Raw genomic sequence first — 19,571 nt, 5'->3', positions numbered from 1 at the left:
ATCATGTGAAACCTGGGGCTTAGACTATGAGCATCTTGGCAGGAGCAACTGTATTTTTACTACCAGTATCCTCAGTTCCAAGCAGGGCACCTGGCACTCAGTAGGAGGGAAACAAACATTGCATGCTTCTCATGCATGGGAATGGAAATTATGGAGTAAATAGAACAAAAGAAGATTTCAAAAGGAACAGTCAATGACACAAAATCAGACAAAGTAATCAAACGTTGTTATGGAAACATTGCCGCTAAGAACATAGCTACTTCAATTCACTTTTTTAGAAGATGTACCACCAGAAGATATTTAACATGTTTTTCTAGATAGGGACATCTTGTAGGTCCTAAGTCATCACTGAAATACATACAGGGGAAACACAATAGCATATAACATGAGGTGGAAATTCCCTAAATGGCTTTATAGGTACAAATAATATTCAAGACTGATAATATTAAGTGGATATATTCTAATAAGTTCTTATGGGTTTGAGTCCCTGTTCTATTGTTCAATGGTGACAGTAATCAAAAGATGAAAAAATTTAAAGAAGTTAGAGAAAGTCAGAAATATTGCAATGCATTTGGAACATTTGGAATATTTCAGCTACTAGTTGAAACTTAGTGTTGCCTCGTTTTTATAAAAATTGACATAAATATCATTGTCAAATAAAAATAATATGGAGAAGAAACTTTTGTATTCATCTAGAAGTGTCACCAGTTTTTCTTTAACTTTTAAAGAAAATGTTTATTTTGAGAGAGAGAGAGTGAGCACAAGTGGGGGAGGTGTAGAGAGAGAGGCAGACAGAGACTCTAAGCAGGCTCCACACTGTCAGTGCAGAGCCCAGTATGGGGCCTGATCCCAGGACTGTGAGGTCATGACCTGAGCCCAAATCAAGAGTCAGACACTTAACTGAGTGAGCCACCTAGGTGCCCTGAAGTGTTACCAGTTTTACATCCTTTTGAGCTATAGAACATTGTAAGAAACAAATAGAAAATAATTATTTTTAAGAATTCATACTTAGACAAGTAGTAAGAACAGCAGCCAACATTTTTTTTTCATTTTGTTTTGATAAAACCCAGAAACATCTATTCTTGAGTACTGAACAATTGATTACGCTACTCAGTTTTTGCCCTATACTAAAAACTTAGGGGGTTGGGTGTGAGGGGTAGTTCTAGGCTGGCTCCTGCATGTGAGAAGGACAGTGACAGTTCTTGTGGTCTCGTCCTGCATGATGTGCTTCAGACAGGCACTCCAGGCTCCCTCACATCCATTTTTATTACTAGCAACAGGATTTCTGTTTAATAGCATGCTTAATGAGTTCTGTGTTCTGCTATGAGGAACATGCTAACATATTTCCATCACTTGTCTAAAAATAACATCAATGTATTGTGTTTCTATCCTTCAATGAAATACCTTTCAAATGTTTTAAGTGTCATCATGGATGTGATATCTAGATACGGTGAATCTGATGTAGTTCTGTGCTTGTTAAGCTCTAAATAGATCCATAATACACCTGTATGTTGCTTTCCTTTTTTTGTTTTGGTATATAAAGTCTTGCAAATGCGATGAAAATTGGGAAGGATAGTAATGTAATCTGTATAAGGGTGTACACATTGTTTGTGTCTTTGTGTATATGTGTACAACACTCAGATTGCCTGGTGTAATTTTTGCTGCTTAATGAAACAAGTACCTCCAAGACTTTAATGAGTGTTAGGACTATCAGGGTGACAATAACTCGCACTAAACTGTAGCAGAATCCTTTAAGACCATCCCACAGGAAGCAACTTCAAGGTTAAAACTAATCCTTTTTCTTGGTACTCTTAAACAGAATCGCTTGGATTATAGTTCTTTTATTCAGGAACAACTCATTTGGCAGACAAGGAGCAAAATAATAGGAATAGGAGCCTTTACATTTCTAAATTATTAGCTGTGATTTTCCATACACAGCTTACTATACTTTGGGGAAAATCATGATGCACAGATCTCTCCCATTAGCATGAGCCCAGGGTTTCCCACTTCAAAACACAGAGTAGAGATGATTTGTTATCTTATTTCCCGCCCACCCCATCTTTGCTTTAGTTACAATGGTATGGCAGAGGGATTCCTACTTAAGAACTGAAAAAGTGCATGTGAACCAGTAAACTCATTCTATCCAAAACGTTTAGTTTTTCCTTCTCCTTTAGAATGCAGTAAGTTAAATACCTGCATCCTGGGTAAGATGACGTTAGAGCAGGATGCATGTACATGGGTTTGATCTTGGGAAAAGCCCTGTGAATCTTTTTTTTTTTTTTTTTTTTTTTTTTTTTTAGGTCATAGAATTAAAGTGGGGTGGGCAAGATGCAATTTTGAAAAGTCAGGTTGAATTAACTTAGAAAAAGTGCAATTTGATATTTATTTATTTATTTATTTATTTATTTATTTATTTATTTATTTATTTATTTAGGGAACATGTAGGGGAGGGGCATAGAGAGAGAATCCCAAGCAGGCTCTGTGCTGTTAGCGCAGAGCCTGACATGGGGCTCAAAGTCACGAACCATGAGATCATTACCTGAGCCGAAATCAAGAGTTGGATGCTGAACTGACTGAGCCACCCAGGCACCCCAAAACCACAATTTGTTTTTTTCTCTTAATCCGTAAACTATGTGGATTTTTACGGATATACCTAGAAAGGAGAAGTCTTTACATTTACAACAAAAGAAGACTCACTAGTGTTCATTATGTAATTTCATCCCACTTTCTTTCTGAGTTAATTGGACAGATTTTGAATTTATAGTTTGTATTTAACATCGGTATTGTCAACAAAAATTAGAATTCTTCTATAAAGATCAAAATAATACAAAAATGAAAACAATGACAAAACAGAAAGGCACTGGCATAAAGTAAAATAACTTTTAAAGACAAGTATTTTGCCACCATGCCAAAAAATAGAAATGAGAGTAAAGCTTTACGGGAAAGAATTAACTTGGCAAAGCTTGTTTATCTGGTTCCAATATTTCAAAACACAGCTAATCTTCTATCTTAATTTTTAGTTTCCTGGTTAGTTTTATGGTGGATGCCCGAGGTGGTGCGATGAGAGGGTGCAGACACAATGGGCTCCGTATCATTATTCCACCTCGGAAATGTACTGCCCCAACTCGAGTCACCTGCCGTCTTGTCAAACGTCATAGACTGGCGACAATGCCTCCAATGGTGGAAGGAGAAGGCCTGGCCAGTCGTCTGATCGAAGTCGGACCTTCTGGTGCTCAGTTCCTTGGGTAAGGGTTTCTGATAAACCTCCCACTTAGTCACGGATGAGCTTGTGTCCTCTACATGAAATCACTAGGATGGAATGGAAAAAGGTACGTCAAAACGTCGTGAAAGAAGATTGGCCCATGACATTTTTTTTTTTTTAAATTAGAAGTAGCACCTCCAGGCTTGACTCCAATTACATGCCTCTTATTTTAAGGCATTAATGAGTTCAACATTCAGGTGAATTATTATCCTTTCTCTTTGGATGTTACCATAACCACTAGACTCCCAATGTGAATTGTCATGCTTTAGCCATTGGTAGCTTTTTTTTTTTTTTTCATCTGAGACTCACCTCGTCAAATCATAACGAAAAATACTACTCTATTCCAAACACAAATTTAAACTCTTGTGTAGTAATGAAATGGAACGATTATCTTTGGAAATCAGTGTTGTCTTTATATAAGAATATCCAAAATTTTACTTTATGTGATTTGTCTTTTCTGTCATCAAAATTGCTACCTTGAGTCTTAAAATTACACTGGGAGTCTCTTTAGTTGTAGTTTTCCCTAAGATGACAAAATCAAGACTAACTTCTGCCGTGCTCATTTTAGCAGTTTTGAGCAGAAGTGAGCATTTCTTCTTTCTTCTGTTTATACAGCTGCTGTTATATTAAAGTGGTATTACAATATGCCAAAAGATGAGTAGCTGCCCCTGAAAACTGACAAAAGGATGAAGTTTCGGAGGGGGACAAGTTTCAAAATATTTTGAAACAAATCAATTTTATTTAAGTCTTGTCACGTCAAGTCGTTGTTGTCAAAAATTGAGAGAAAATCCTATTAATCACGAACTCTTTGCTTTGCCACTGTCATTTTGGGGAGAAGGTTTGCTTTAGAACTCAAGGAACGTTCTAAAGTCTTGTAATTTGGAGCAGACTAGTAATGAGTTGCTGCAAATTATGTTCACACCTGAAAAGGGGTGTCTGTATTTCCCAATTATAGAAACCACCTCCCATGTCCTCCTAAATGACCAGAGATTTAGAAGGAGGCTGTGAAGTTCTGGGTTGCATCAGAAAATGCCAGTATGGTTGAAATAATTCCCCAGTGAGCCCTTTCATATTCTGTGCCAGGCCCTCTTCCCTCCCTCATGCTCAGGTAGTTTTAGGCTTTTTAATAAATTTCACATCTGTTGAGGAATATCCATGAAAACATCTGGCCTCTATCCCGAAGTCAGAGTTTTTATTATATTCCCAACAGCTTTGTCTTTCCTGTGGAGCATATATATATATATTTTTTGTCATTGTTTATTTTTTGGCTCATGCCCTGGCAGTGAACCTAAACAGGGTCAGATCAAACACCCAGTGTCTCCTTCCACATGCCTCCATTGTACACTCTGGGTCTCAGTTCCTTGCTCTTTGTGACCAATGGAGGGGGCAGAACCAAACGCAGTGTGAAACCAAACTTCACCCTGTTGATCAGCTGGTGACGCTGGGGTTCTGTGGAAAACAATACCTGAAGCTTACTTATGTTCTTTCTTTCACTGCTGCTTTGGATGTACTCAGTAAACTTCACCTGCCAACGGCCCCTCCCCCACTTAATGAGGGAGAAAGTTTGGTCAGCCGCATCCTTCAGCTGGGGCCTCCTGGAACCAAATTCCTTGGGTAGGAGTGACTTAAAACAAATTGATGGCTGCTGGCCCCCATTCTTCTCCTTCTTCTGCAATATGATTTCTCTTTTTGTCATTGTGCCCATGACATGTCCCTCCCTATGATTTAAATTCTGTATAACCTATCTTTAGTGGACCATTTCTGACCCTTGTGGTATGTGACTTTTATTTTTGAGTGACGTTTTTATATCTTTTCCCTTAAAGTGCTGTGACCTTCATTTTCGTTTAAAGCATGAGATCTGCCTAGTTGTACTATGTGCTAGTTACGATGTTGTTATGATGAATTTGAAGTCTGTATCAAAGCAACCTGGACTGAAAAATCAAAAGCCTCTATAATTTTTGAGAGTGAATGCGACTTGAAAACATCAGGGCAGTGCATGTTCTGGATCCTGAATATAATAGGCATGGGACACAATTGGGCTATCTACTGAGGCACTCAGTTAGGGCCACACTGTGTACACATGCCTATTGTTCCCTTGAATGAGAAAGATATTTAAGCAAAAAACATGAGTGCATGTCTCTTTAGTTCCCAAGTAGTTAACTTTTGTGACATCTTTTCATTTACAACACGTCAAATTATGCAACATATGAGCCATTTTCCTTCTTAAACCATTTTGTCATTTGCACCTTGTAGAAACTGTTTTAGGAGATTGGCACACCTCATGGATATGCATGCACATTTCTTTTGGTTAAATGTGTTATACTTACATTTATCAAAGGAGAAGTTCCAGAATGCCACATGCACTCACAGGGAAACATTATTTGGCTTAAGGTAGCAGCATGCCCCTAAGGATTGGTGCCCCCGAGGTAGAATGCTACTGTGTGACCATCTGCTAGCCAATGGGTTCCGGAGGAAAGCCTACTATGCCCCTGTCCCAAGAAAGAGAACAATTCCAGGTCACTTTGCAACAGACAGAGTCAAGGTCTTGTCTTAATGTTGGCCAGCTCTTGTCTACACTGAATGTTCTGCCTTACTGTGTCAGGCCTGTGATCGTGGAGATTCCTCATTTTGCTGCCCTTCGAGGAAAGGAGAGGGAACTGGTGGTCCTCCGCAGTGAGAATGGGGACAGCTGGAAAGAGCATTACTGCGAATACACTGAAGATGAATTGAATGAAATCCTTAATGGCATGGATGAAGGTACTTCATATTGAGGGTTTTAAAAGAATTCTAAAGTGGAAGCATTCAAATGATATATTTCTTTCTTATGACCTAGGGATGTGGGCGCGGGGATGGGAGGTGGGTTTGGGTATAGGTGTTCCTTGTGTTATTTTACCACAGCAGGTATTCGGTACATTCCGGGGTTGGAATGCATAATGAATTTGCCTACTCTTACCTCTGTTATATTCAGGAAAACAAATCCTTTCAGTAGAAAATATCTCATTTAATAAGGAGATATAGCATATCTCCATCCTTATTCAAACCTAAAACATGAGATGGAATAGATGTTGTTTCATTACAGAATGAACTGATACTGGATAGTAAATCCATGACTTTTTGAAATGCCTAACAAGACAATTTAGATATAGTTAAGACACTGATAAAAGTGCTAAGCTTTTTTGTTGGAAAACTTACATAAACCCAAAACCAGTGCATTATAGGATAATATGATTTCTTTTGAATTTTCTATTATTAAGGAGGAAAATTAAGTTCACTCAAACTTCCACATCTAATTCAAATAGGGAGTTAGCCAGGGTAGAATCTCATATATACACCTACACATATAGTTAAGGAATTTATTTTTTCATTAGGGCTTTGAGCTCTGTAAATCCCAAATCTCGCTTGGGCCATTTTGCCACAGGTTGAAATAGTTCCGTGTTACCGGAGGTAATGGATTAATTCTCTGGCATCCTTAGCTTGCACAAATACAGAGTGCCAGTTCTAATCCAGGAGATGTGTTCCGCTTTAAGTAATCACACAAATAGGGCAAATTCTTTGCCCAAGTGCCAAGAGCATACCAAATTTTGTACAGAACTGGACAGGCAGCTGTAGAGCTATTTGTAATGTGTAGCTTTGGGTATGGCTCACGGATAGGAGGCGTAGCCTGACAGCAGCTACTTTAATATTTCTTTCTGCATCCTGCTGAGGTAGACTAAGAAAAGGGGCCAGCCTTACCCTATCTAAGAAGTAGATGGAAAAAGAAACAATGTCCTCTACATGCAGAGGTTAGTATCTTCCAAACAAGACAAAAAGATCAGGATTTTTACTGATAAACCTTGTTCCATGCAATATTTAGCTGTTTTCTGCTCCTTGGAAACATTTGTTTTGTCTGCATTTAGGTTTAGGATGTTTTCTTCTGAGATATTTACCTGTCATTAACACTGCGATGAGCATCGGCATCTTGTCCTTTTATTATACTCTACGTGTGTATGAAGCTTGTTTTAAAACAAAGAATGGGATTTTTGTATTTTTTGTTCTCTGTGCTTGGAAATGCATTCTTTTGTAAGTATATGCTAGTGTTTGCCAGTGTATCAGTTTCCGATGCCATGATTAGATCCTGGGACTTCTGGCTTTTGCTATCTAGTTATATTCAATAGTCAAGAAAAACATAATTGCTGTTCCTGCCTCTATAATAGATTGCAAATGATTTCTAAAAATAACAAGTTTCCATTATCTCTGAAAATTCAGTGATTCCCTTAATGCAAATTTTCAGCATTTTAAACCAGTCTGGGTTTGGTGTTGCCCTATATAGCTATACTAATGCAATTTAAAAAGAGCCCATTATCCTGTCTTCCTAATACTAGATGATATGTTTGGTAAGTTAATGGTTTCAGGAGAATATTGAAACCCTGAATTCATAATTGCTGATTTTTTTTTGTATCTGACTATTTCAGAGACAACCATGTCACTAGAATAAACACGCGAACACAAACCTTACCCTTACAAGACAGATTTTATTCCCTCACTATTGCCTTGAGAACTGAAAGGGCCATCTTCCTTCTTAAAACCACAGTAACTGGTATTTGAGCTAACTTTGAAATTTGCAAAGAAAAGGAGTCCACAAACAATTTCCTCTCTTTCACGTGAACCAAGAATAGAACAGGTTCATTTCCATTTCAGGTTTGCCCTCAAAACCCCTCATTTACAAAGGCAGTGCTGCAATACTGTATCTGAAGCTGGATGCTCTCCTTTCCCAGGGCCCTGCAAAGACCTAGTTTCCACAGAGAAATAAAATGTGCAGACTAAATGCCAATAGGTCTTGAGAGACTGCAATTTTTTTTTCTAGTGTTAGGATAGGTAGTCTTGCTTTTTAAATTTTCCTATTTAAAACAAGGCATCTTGCTGCCATACTGGTTACTATGAACTGTGCCAAGGAGTTTGCTAGAATGTTTTTGGATGGAAATCCTTGCTCTATGAAGATGGGTCATTTCTTGTCTCAGTGCTGGATAGCCCGGAAGACCTAGAAAAGAAACGGATCTGTCGCATCATCACCCGCGACTTCCCGCAGTACTTTGCAGTGGTGTCTCGGATCAAACAGGACAGCAACCTGATTGGCCCCGAGGGGGGCGTGCTGAGCAGCACAGTGGTGCCCCAGGTGCAGGCCGTCTTCCCAGAGGGGGCGCTAACCAAGAGGATCCGTGTAGGCCTACAGGTAGGCCCATGTTGGATACACGTTAACCTAACGTGGATTTTTATTGTAGTGATTGGAAATCAGCTTTTCAAATGGGAAATGCAGTAAAACCTTGGATTGTAAGTAACTCGATGAGCAAACCCTTCTAATAAATTTTAACCAATTTGACAATAAATTTCATATATTGAAAAAAATTTTTAACTTGATAAACTCTCAGTGTCTTGTAATACAAGGAGTACGTGACACTGAATGTCTCATGATCAAAACTGAGCCAATGGTTCTTGAAATTCACTTCGATATACGAGTGCTTTGGATTACAAGCATGTTTCTGGACTGAATTATGCTCACAAACCAAGGTTTGACTGTAAGTGGGTAACAAGTCAAATTATTCCCAGGTGAGCAAAAGCTGCCATTAGAGATTGTAGGTCTCATGAAGTTTTATATAAGTGCTTAGTACTAAACAATTATCATGTTTGAAGTCACCAAACTGATTTATGGCTAAAAAGTGATACGTGGAGAAACTTATGTCAAAGAAATTTGACATATATATAATGATATATCATTTATTTTAATATTTTTTTTCTTTGAAAAGGCTCAACCTATGCACAGTGAGCTGGTTAAGAAGATTCTAGGCAACAAAGCTACCTTCAGCCCTATAGTCACTTTGGAACCTAGAAGAAGAAAATTCCACAAGCCAATTACCATGACCATTCCTGTCCCCAAAGCTTCAAGTGATGTCATGTTGAATGGTTTTGGGGGAGATGCACCAACCTTAAGATTACTATGCAGCATAACAGGTAAGTCACTTGTGACTATGCTAGTAGAAAGTTCCAAAAGAAGTAACGTAGATCATTGTAAATATTCAGTACCTTTGCCATAAGATACCTGTGAGGTTATATGCATTAATTCAGGAAAAGCATTCTAATTAGGGACGGGAAAGGTAAAGGAAATGAACTTATATTTATTACATTTATATACAGCTCGTATGCCAAACTATTGGACACTTTGTATACATTGTCATTTTAACCTTCACAGTGGCCCCATAAGGAAATGTTAAACCCATTTACGCAAAAGGAAGCCAAGGCCTAGTGAAGTTCCGTAACTTGCCTGAGATCATACCATACATATTTGCTAGAGTTGAAATTCAAACCCAAATTTATATACCTCTACTCCCAAGCTTTAAGCCTTCATCGAAGACCTCATCTTATATCTACTGAAAACAAACACTTGAATAACTATACCCAGTAGTTCAAACTTCTGTCTAGGAACTGATATGTCTTTATCATTAATCTATTAAACTAACTTTGGAAAAACAAAGTACAGGTTTTTAATCATTAACTGAATTTTGGCCTTTTCAATTGGAAGTTGTAGTAGCTTTCAGATGACTACCACACTCCAGAAAGACATTCCCAGAATATTGGTTTTCTCTGCTCAAAATACCACCACCACTGGGTAAGAGAAAAAAAAAAACCCACACAAATAATCTGTGTTAAGACTACATAATTTGACTAATTTCCCTATTTAACAGTAAACACATGGTATTGGCATTCAGTAAATATTTATACTGTTGTCAGTAGGAATAACAACCATCCCTGGTTGTTTAGGTATCGTAAGAATTTTTTTTTTTCTCATTTCTCCTCCATATTGAAAGGAATGTTCACTCTTATTTTGTTCTCTTAATTCCCCTTCTAATTAGTGTTTTTCCTCTACTTATGACAGCAAACCATTGAGACTTTACCCCATAAGTTTAATAATATGACAGAATTTTAAGATACACAGACTATAATGAGTATAGAAGGAAATCATGCTTCACGTGTGACTTCTTTCCCAATTACCCATTTCTGGTTGTCACCCAGCATTCCTGGGTGTCAGTCTGATACTTTTTGTTCCATGGGTATACAGTCTCTCTATAATGTGAAACATTCATGGCATGGAAGCAAAAGTAGTAAGACCGAAAAGTGTCTGTGGCACACCCTGACCTTGTAGAAGATCCAGTGAAGACACCACGTGGGCCTAGGTGCCACCTAATCTAGTTATTCAGATGGGTTTATGCTAAACACTTTCTTTTTTTTTAATTCTTTTTTTTAACGTTTATTTATTTTTGAGACAGAGAGAGACAGAGCATGAATGGGGGAGGGGCAGAGAGAGGGAGACACAGAATCTGAAGCAGGCTCCAGGCTCTGAGCCATCAGCCCAGAGCCCAACGTGGGGCTTGAACTCACAGACCGCGAGATCGTGACCTGAGTTGAAGTCGGGCGCTTAACCGACTGAGCCACCCAGGTGCCCCTAAACACTTTCTTAAATTTATTTGTTAATTAAAAAATATGTGAAAGTGTTTAGATTTTTGTGTTTTGCTCTGTTATGTGCTTCTGCTAAGAATTAATATTTTAGAGGCCTACTAGAATAAGGTTCCATGAACTTTCTATGATAACTCATTTCTTCCTTTAAGAAAGTTTAGAGTCACAATTTTTCTTCATCTCAAACATACATTCCTCTTGCAGTGCTTTAAGACTCTTTCATCCTTATCTATGCCAACTTAATTTTCCAGTAGAATGAAAGTTCACCTCAGCCTCCATGGTGATTTTTCTATGTATAGAGGTCATTTCTTTAGCATTCATTCATGTGTTCACCCACCTTTCAGTATTTATTGAGCTCTTAATATCTTCCAAGCTTTTTTTTTTTTTTACCAGCCTTTAACTACAAATTGAGGAGAAATTTTATTTCGTTTTTTAAAAGTTTATTTATTTTTGAGAGAGAGAGAGAGAAAGTAGGGGAAGAATGCAGAGAGATTGAGAATCCAAAGCAGGGCTCAAACTCACAATCTGTGAGATCATGACCTGAGCTGAAATCAAGAGTTGGATGTTTAAGCAACTGAGCCACCCAGGTACCCCAAGTAATTTTATTTCTTAAAATATGAATAAAATATGATAGTTAAAATACAAAATATGGGGGTGCCTGGGTGGCTCAGTCGGTTAAGCAGCCGACTTCAGATCAGGTCATGCCCTGCGTCGGGCTCTGTGCTGACAGCTCAGAGCCTGGGGCCTGCTTCAGATTCTGTGTCTCCCTCTCTCTCTGCCCCTTTCCTACTCATGCTCTGTCTCTCTCTGTCTCAAAAATAAATAAAACATTAAAATAAAATGCATACAATACAATACAATACAATACAATAAATGAAGTCCAGGAATAAAAGAATACTTGGATTTTTTATTATCTTAACAAAGTATTCAGCTCCTTGGTTGATCAAAGTATCTTTTCACATCATCAACTGCTACAATTTAAAATATATTCAAAGCCTAGCAATTACAATAAAAGCTTCAGAGTGTTAGTCAGATCTTAACTATAGAGAACAAACTGAGGGTTGATGGAGGGAGGTGGGCAGGGGATAGGCTATGGATATTAAGGACATACCTGTTGTGCTAAGTAAGCACTGGGAGTTATATGTAAGTGATAAATCACTAAATTCTACTTCTGAAACTAATATTATACTACATGCTAGCTAGAATTTAAATAAAAACTTGAAACATTAAAACAAAAAGAATGTCAGAGCATAGAATACTTGGTAAGTAATTTGAGGCATTTATTCAAATAACTTCCCTTAAGTTTCTCGAAAGGTGGTGTCTGCTATTTGTTTTCAGTGTGTCATTTTTTAGCATGTGGTTTTTAGACATGTTTCCAACATGTCATTTTGAGGGGTGAGTGGGACTAAGAGGTGAACACAGCCAGAACCACAATGACTTTATTTTACAATTCAAAGTCTGGAGTTTTGCCCAAATTTTTTTTAAAAACAATCCTATTATTTCAGGTGGAACCACCCCTGCACAATGGGAAGATATTACAGGAACTACGCCATTAACATTTGTCAATGAATGTGTTTCCTTTACAACCAATGTGTCTGCCAGGTATGGTTATGCAGTCCAGAAAAGCCCACTATGATATTGCCCCTCCCCATTGTCTTTTGTTTTTAGTTTCTTACATCCTTTAAAAGTACATCTTTTTGGTTTGCTTTTAAAGATCATCTGCATTTTCAGATTTTAAACCAGACCTGCCAGCAAATATAATAGTGATGATATAATAACAAAGGACAAGCAGTCAAATTAAAATCTAAGAAAAATAAGTGATTGTTGGCTTTGACTGTATGACCTTGACTTTGGTTTTAGCAGCCACCACTGATTTTTCCAGTCCTAAAGGTCTTAGGAAAGACAAATTTCCTGCTGTCAAAAAATAGCCTGAACTACTTTTTCCAACAGAGTAATAAAAACACAAAGCCGGCCATGGCTGGCTTCAGTGGTTTAGAGGTTTCAGTGACCCTTATGCCTTCTAACACATTTACCCATTACCCATGTCTTATCCATTTACATATCACACATCTTTTAAAAGCTGAAGCTATCTAATTTTATGTCATGCACACAAGAGTCAGTTTATTTAGTTCCCATTTGCATTGGGATCAGTGGATTGCTAAGCATTTTCCCATTTATTTAATTTGACAACTACAACAACTGTGTGACTTAAATAGAACAAGAGGTATTGTGTCCATTTTACCGATGAGAAAACTAAAGTTGAGAGTGGTTAAAACTTAAATTTCTATTTAGTGGGGAAACGAAAAAATAGAAATTCATGAATAGCTCAGTAACAGTGCACAGCAATACCTGGGTTTGATGGCCCATGTTTATAGTCTCAGCCACTCAGGTTCAGCTACTGAGTCTCGAGCTCTCTGTCAGTATGCTCTGCCACTCAGGCATCTACACTCTAATGCAAGACAATGGCAAGTTTTGAATGAGAGGTCCACCAGAGTTACTAAAGAATTCAGCAGAGAGTGTTTGCATTGGGATGTAGAGGATGTCCAAGAAGAGGTAACTCATGAGACATGTAGGAACCCAATAAGCAGATTGGGAAAGTGGAAAAGAGAGTAACATGAGCAAAGATGCCAAGATAGAATGCAAAAGCATCCTGGGGGGTTGCAACAATGATCCAGGTAATCTATAATTCAGAAGTAATGCTGGATTGTGCATTGTTTATAGAAGGCCTTGTGGGATAGACTAAGCAGTTGGTATTGTAAGCGTATTTAATGGTTACACTTAAGTATGGTTACACTTAAAAATGGTTAAAATGGTAAATTTTCCATTATATGTATTTTACCAAAGCCAGTAAAAAAAGAAAAGAGATGGATCAAGAACTTGAAGAAAAGAGAGGCCAAGACGATAGGGAAATCTCAGGAATGTTGAAAGATTATGGGAAATGAGCCAAGAGGAGGAAGGTGATCATTGTTGAGGAAACGTTTCAGAGCAAGAGGATGTGGAACAACCTTTGAAAGTGTATACATAGCAGATTGGGAAAATGTCCATCAATGACCTCTTTTTCAGTGAAGTTGTCTTTCTTAGGGCCTCAGATGAGGGGCGGGGGGTGGGGGGCTCAAGCTTTGCTAAAAGCTTAGCAAAGTTAGTATGCTGAATAAAATGATATCCGAGGAGAAAGTTGCCAGGCAATGTCACAGACTTAGTTGGGGTTAGAACTCACAAATTGGTGACAAGCAAATAATTTCTTCTATGAATTATACTCAATATTTAGAAGTTCTGGAGCAAAAGCAAATTGTTTAAAATGGTTTTACCAACCTTGGTGTCTGGAGAGGTTACTGGAAAAGAATGATGAACAAAAGCTGTGTAGATATTATTGAAAAGAGTTTCAGGAAACGAAACAAAGAATAGGAAAGGGAATCAAGGAAATAGAAATTCTTATTCAGTGCGATACTTGTCATAATGTCCGATACTGAATTCACATGCTAGAAGATTCTAAAGTGCTGAGATAGAGTTGAGAAGATTGAATACTCAGAAGAGTCTCTATGGAAGAAAATCACAAATACTGCATTTGATAGCTGATTTTAAACACCTGATCTTTCTCTCTTCTCCTGAACTCCCTTGCTCCTTCCCATCTTTCTGCCTTTCCTTTCACTTTCTTTCTTTCCTTTTAGTTTCTCTTATCATCTCCCTCTTCACTCCCTTCTTTTTCCAAGAAACATTTAGTGACGGTTTTGATCACAGTGAAGGGATTGTTGTTGTTGCTGTTGTTGTTTTTCAACTGCTGTACTTTAAATTTCAAATAACTTACCTTATTTCCTTTTGTAGGTTCTGGCTGATAGATTGTCGGCAAATCCAGGAATCTGTTACCTTTGCATCACAAGTGTATAGAGAAATTATCTGTGTACCATATATGGCCAAATTTGTTGTGTTTGCCAAGTCACATGACCCCATTGAAGCCAGGTTGAGATGTTTCTGCATGACTGATGATAAGGTGGATAAGACCCTTGAACAACAAGAAAATTTTGCTGAGGTGGCCAGAAGCAGGGATGTAGAGGTACTGTATTTACAAAAATAATTTGTATTGACATGGTGTTTATACCCTTACTAATATATTATATTTAAAATAGTATTTAATAAATAGAGCTATAAAAAAAAAGACCAATCCACATTTTGATCAGTTAGAAGGTCGAGGTCCAAAATCAGCCATTCTTAACCTGTTTGGGTATAGGGACAGTCTCAGTGTGTATAAGTAGATAAAAGGACTCTGTTGAAGATTATTTTGGGAAAAATTATGAGTTATTGGTAAAGTATATAACTGACTGTAATAGTTTAGATGTCTTTATCTTTCCTTGTTGTTTCCTATTATTGTTTAATAGTAAAGAAAGCCGTTGGGAAGTACATCCTTTGTGTAAATGTGAAAGTACCATATCCAGGACTTTTCTACATTACTTTTTCTTATTTTGGGTTTTTTTTTTTTTTTTTTTACCAGTGGGCCTTTGGATTTTGAAGTCAAGTAACCTGATTCATTATGATGTCAAAAATTACCCAGTCAGAAATTCAAATGCGGGACTTAAAGAGATATTGGTTTTGGAGGGGTAACATGAAACTATTAGAAATGAAAACATTAAAACTGCCACCATGCATTTGAAGATTCCTGTAATTCCTATACCAGTAAGAAGAGGAAGGGGGTACTAGCACATGCTTTGTCACCGATAAGACAAAAATGTCAGTCAGCAACTTAAAGATTATATATGTGTATTTTAAGAATTTTCATGGTCCAAGTAGCATCACCACTTTTTTTACGTAAATAACACGTGATAATTACAGCTATTATACTCTCTGTTATTTTTCTCTGTTTTCATCAGGTACTAGAAGGAAAACCAATCTATGTGGATTGTTTTGGCAACCTGGTGCCATTAACCAAGAGTGGCCAACATCATATATTCAGTTTTTTTGCCTTTAAAGAAAACCGACTTCCTCTCTTTGTCAAGGTAATATATACATGAAATTTTGCAATGCCTTTTATTTAAGATCAAGTAAGGATTTGATTTCCTTTAGGAGGAGATAATATTTGCTTTTCAATGATTTCCAGTAATTTTTTTAAACCATATCTATGAAACTTTAAAGTCCTCTAAAACCAAACACTTTTGTTTTTGAGGTTCAAATTCATAAGGCTGAGAATTAGGACGGATAGCCAATTCGTTATTTAGAAAAACTGGCCATTTTTCCCAAATTTTGAAAGAAGTCTCTTTCTTCTTTTTTACTATATTTCTTTTAAATATTTATGCTTAATTTTTAAAGATGCATGAATATCATTAATGTGGAGACCAAAAGAGTTCTAAGTGACAATATTTTGTAATAGAGGCTCTCAAAGGACCCAGGGTCTCACTTAATCTAGTAAGAAATTATCCCAGATAGAGCTGTGAATTGGATATATTTTCAAAAATTCATCCAGCAAACGTTTATGGAGACACTTCAGTACACCATGAATCTGTTGTCTCTGTTTAAGTTGCGTTTAAGAACGTTAATCCAAGTTAGGAATTTGGCCTTAATGGACACACATTTCATTCTAGAGTCCAATTATAAAGAGGGACAAAAATGTGTGATGGAGAGATTCATGAAATTAAAAGGAAGTAATAATTCTGTTATCTATTTCTCCAGTCACTCATTTTTTTTCTTATTTCTCAGTGTATTTCTAGAAGTTCTAGAAATCCTAATAATGTTCTAGAAGTCCTAATAATGTTCAATCCTCACAAGATAGAAGCTGGTCTCCATCAGTTTTTACTACACTGACTTTAGACTACTAATTCCAAACAGTTTGTCAGCAGTGACTTATTTTAATCCCTTATTATTTTCCAAGTATATGTCAGTACACCTCTTTTAACTGTTTAAAAAATCTATTAAGCTTTCCCCAAATCTCCTCTGAGTCTTTTGTTGTGCCATTTCTGGTTTGATTGTTTTGCCTGCTTAAAGATAAGTTCTGTAGATCATCACGTTAAGCTATTACTGCCGGGTGGTAATGGATCCATTTAACACAAATGGGTGTATAACTAAGCTAATACTTGGTATTGTTGATGTGCAAAATCATTCTATAAACAACCAAATACAGAAATGAGCAAAGGACTTAGACATTTCTCCAAAGAAGTTATATGGATGGCCAATAAGCATATGAAAAGATGCTCAACAGCTTAATGAAATTCAAATTGAAACCACAATGAGATACCACTTTGTACCCATTAGGTTTGCCATTGTTAAAAAATGAAATAACTAACAAATGTTGGCAAGGATGTGGAGAAATTGGAACCTTGATTATTGCTGGTGGGAATACAAAATGATGTAGCCACTGTGGAAAACAGTTTGATGATTACTCAAAAATTTAAACATAGATTAGCATATGGTCCAGCAATTCAACTTCTAGGTGTATACCCAAGAGAACTGAAAGCAGGGACTCAAACAGTCACTTGCACAGCAGTGTTCATAAGAGCATTATTCATAACAGCCAAAAGGTGGAAACATCCCAAATATCCATTGACAGGTGAATGGATAAATGAAATACGGTATATACATACAAAGGAATATTATTCACCCTTAATAAGGAATGAAATTCTGATATAAGCTATAGCATGGAGGAACCTCGAGGATATATCCTAAGTGAAATTAGCCAGACACAAGGGGACAAATATTCAATGTTTCCACTTACATGAGGTACCTAGAGTGGTCACATGCATAGAGTCAGAAAACAGGATAGTAGTTGCCAGGGGAGGGAGGCAAGGGAGGAATGGGAAGCTATTGTTTAATGCAAACAGGGTTTCAGTTTGTGAAGATGAAAAAGTTCCAAAGATGAATGGGGGTAATGGTTGGACAACCACGTGAATGTATTTAATGCCACTAAAAACTGTGTGTGTAAAAATGGTTGAAATGGTAAGTTTTATATTATGTATATTTTAACACAATTTTTTTAAAGAATGAAACTTTGATATATGTTGCAATATGATTGAACCTTGAAAATATCACGCTAGGTAAAATAACCTAGAATCAAAAGGATAGCTCTATCCTTTGTATTGTATAACTGTCTATTCAAGGTACCTGGAAGAGGCAAACTGATAGAGACAGAAAGTAGAATAGAGGTGACTGAGGGCAGGCAAGAGGAGAATGGGGAGTTCTTGCTTAATGGGTACAGAGTTTCTGTTTGGGATCATGGAAAATTCTGCATAGTAGTGATGATTGCACAAGTTTGTGAATGTGCTTAATGCCACTAAATTGAACACTTAAAAATGGTAAGTGTAAAAATGGACATGGTAAATTTTATGTTATGTATATCTTACAGCAATTTTTTAAAAGCCGAATGATTTTTTAAAAGTCATTCTAAATGATAATAGCAAAAGAAAGGAACACCTCTAAATCCTTGGCATTATCAATGAATTTATTTCTTCCTGATTCTTTTGAGTATCCTCTAATTAAAATAAATTATATACATCATATCTGGGTGAAGCATGTATGCCTTTTTCCTTCAAGGTACGTGATACGACTCAGGAACCTTGTGGGCGACTATCATTTATGAAAGAGCCCAAATCCACAAGAGGCCTGGTGCATCAAGCTATTTGCAACTTAAACATCACCCTGCCAATTTATACAAAGGTATTGTCAAATCTGCTGTAGTGCACTTCAGTCTGTGTAGGATTTAATTTTCAAATCCTTTAAAATAAATACAAGCAAAAGCATTGAATGCAAGCACATATAACAGTCATTTTTAAAAGATGTTTATTTATTTTGAGGGTTGGGGGGGTGGAGAGAGAGAGAGAGAGAATGAATGAATGAATGAATGAATGAATGAATTCTAAGCAGCCTCCACGCTCAGTGTGGAGCCAGACACAGGACTCGATCTCACAACTGTGAGATCACAACCTGAACTGAAATCAAGAGTAGGACATTTAACTGACTGAGCCGCCCAGGCACCCCGCCAGATACTACTTTCTATTTAAACCTCTCACCATTACAGAATTCCTTGCTTACTCTGATCAAGTTGAAAATGACAACCGAATGAATTAAATGTCGGGGATAACTTTATTTGATTACTTAGAACAATTTTAACCAGTATCTTTTCCATAGAAAGCTCGCATGTGGCAGCCTATAGGGGGCTGCAGCAGGTCGTCAGAGTGTGTACTAGAGGTTGGGGTGGAGGGTGAATAGTGGCAGGTGAGACTTGGAGGAGAAGTAGAAATACATTTAAAACCCTAAATCTTGACTCCACAAAAAAAACATTTTCTACACTTCTTTTTAACCCATGATGGTCTATTTTTCTTAACCACTTGTTCTTATAAATAGAGATGAGTCACATAGAGAAAAGCTCATAGCATCATGTTTTAATATTGCAAATTCTGATTCTGTGATAAAAACGAAACATTATCTGTATATGTAATATGTATATGTTATTCCAGTAATTAGAACAGAGCAATAGGTGTATCCATCCAAATGAGCATAATCTAATCTCACTCCAGTTGATGCGAAATGTACTTTCGGTTTATAGATTTGTAAGTCACTGAAACAGAATGCCATATAAAAACCTTAACAACGTATATACTGCTGTGCAGTCCACCTGCGTGACATATAAAGATGAATGAACTTTGTCTCCGATTTCAGTGAGCTTCAATGTGCGATGAAAGAAAGAATTTCCTGTATTGTTACACTGTATTTCTAAGTCAGTACATATTATTAATGCTGTGATGGTCCAGGACAGCTTTCCATTTAGCAGCTCAAAGCAAAAAGGAAAATAATGCCAACATTGTACACTTCAGATATACTTTAGAATTTAGTAGTTCCTTATTAT

At 37.1% G+C, this 19,571-nt stretch overlaps 1 protein-coding gene across 50 annotated transcripts in view; it reads left to right on the top strand.

The window, feature by feature from the left end:
• ANK2 (ankyrin 2) overlaps window positions 1-19,571 on the top strand; it is a 674,296-nt gene that overhangs the window by 620,297 nt on the left and 34,428 nt on the right. For 27 of the 50 annotated variants that reach the window (XM_053217027.1, XM_053217030.1, XM_053217029.1 and 24 more), the window contains 9 exons: window positions 3,021-3,245; window positions 4,778-4,876; window positions 5,865-6,019; window positions 8,260-8,471; window positions 9,043-9,247; window positions 12,253-12,349; window positions 14,570-14,798; window positions 15,610-15,735; window positions 18,260-18,382. In XM_053217027.1, coding sequence (XP_053073002.1) covers window positions 3,021-3,245; window positions 4,778-4,876; window positions 5,865-6,019; window positions 8,260-8,471; window positions 9,043-9,247; window positions 12,253-12,349; window positions 14,570-14,798; window positions 15,610-15,735; window positions 18,260-18,382 — 1,471 coding nt within the window. The remainder of the gene's footprint in view (window positions 1-3,020; window positions 3,246-4,777; window positions 4,877-5,864; window positions 6,020-8,259; window positions 8,472-9,042; window positions 9,248-12,252; window positions 12,350-14,569; window positions 14,799-15,609; window positions 15,736-18,259; window positions 18,383-19,571) is intronic. The other 23 variants (XM_053217044.1, XM_027063142.2, XM_053217046.1 and 20 more) reach the window with 1 other exon arrangement.

The sequence above is a fragment of the Acinonyx jubatus genome, chromosome B1, assembly GCF_027475565.1.
Source record: "Acinonyx jubatus isolate Ajub_Pintada_27869175 chromosome B1, VMU_Ajub_asm_v1.0, whole genome shotgun sequence".
Classification (NCBI taxonomy): domain Eukaryota; kingdom Metazoa; phylum Chordata; class Mammalia; order Carnivora; family Felidae; genus Acinonyx; species Acinonyx jubatus.
The sequence above is the reverse complement of the archived record's forward strand: the minus strand, read 5'-3'. Positions and strand labels throughout refer to the sequence as shown.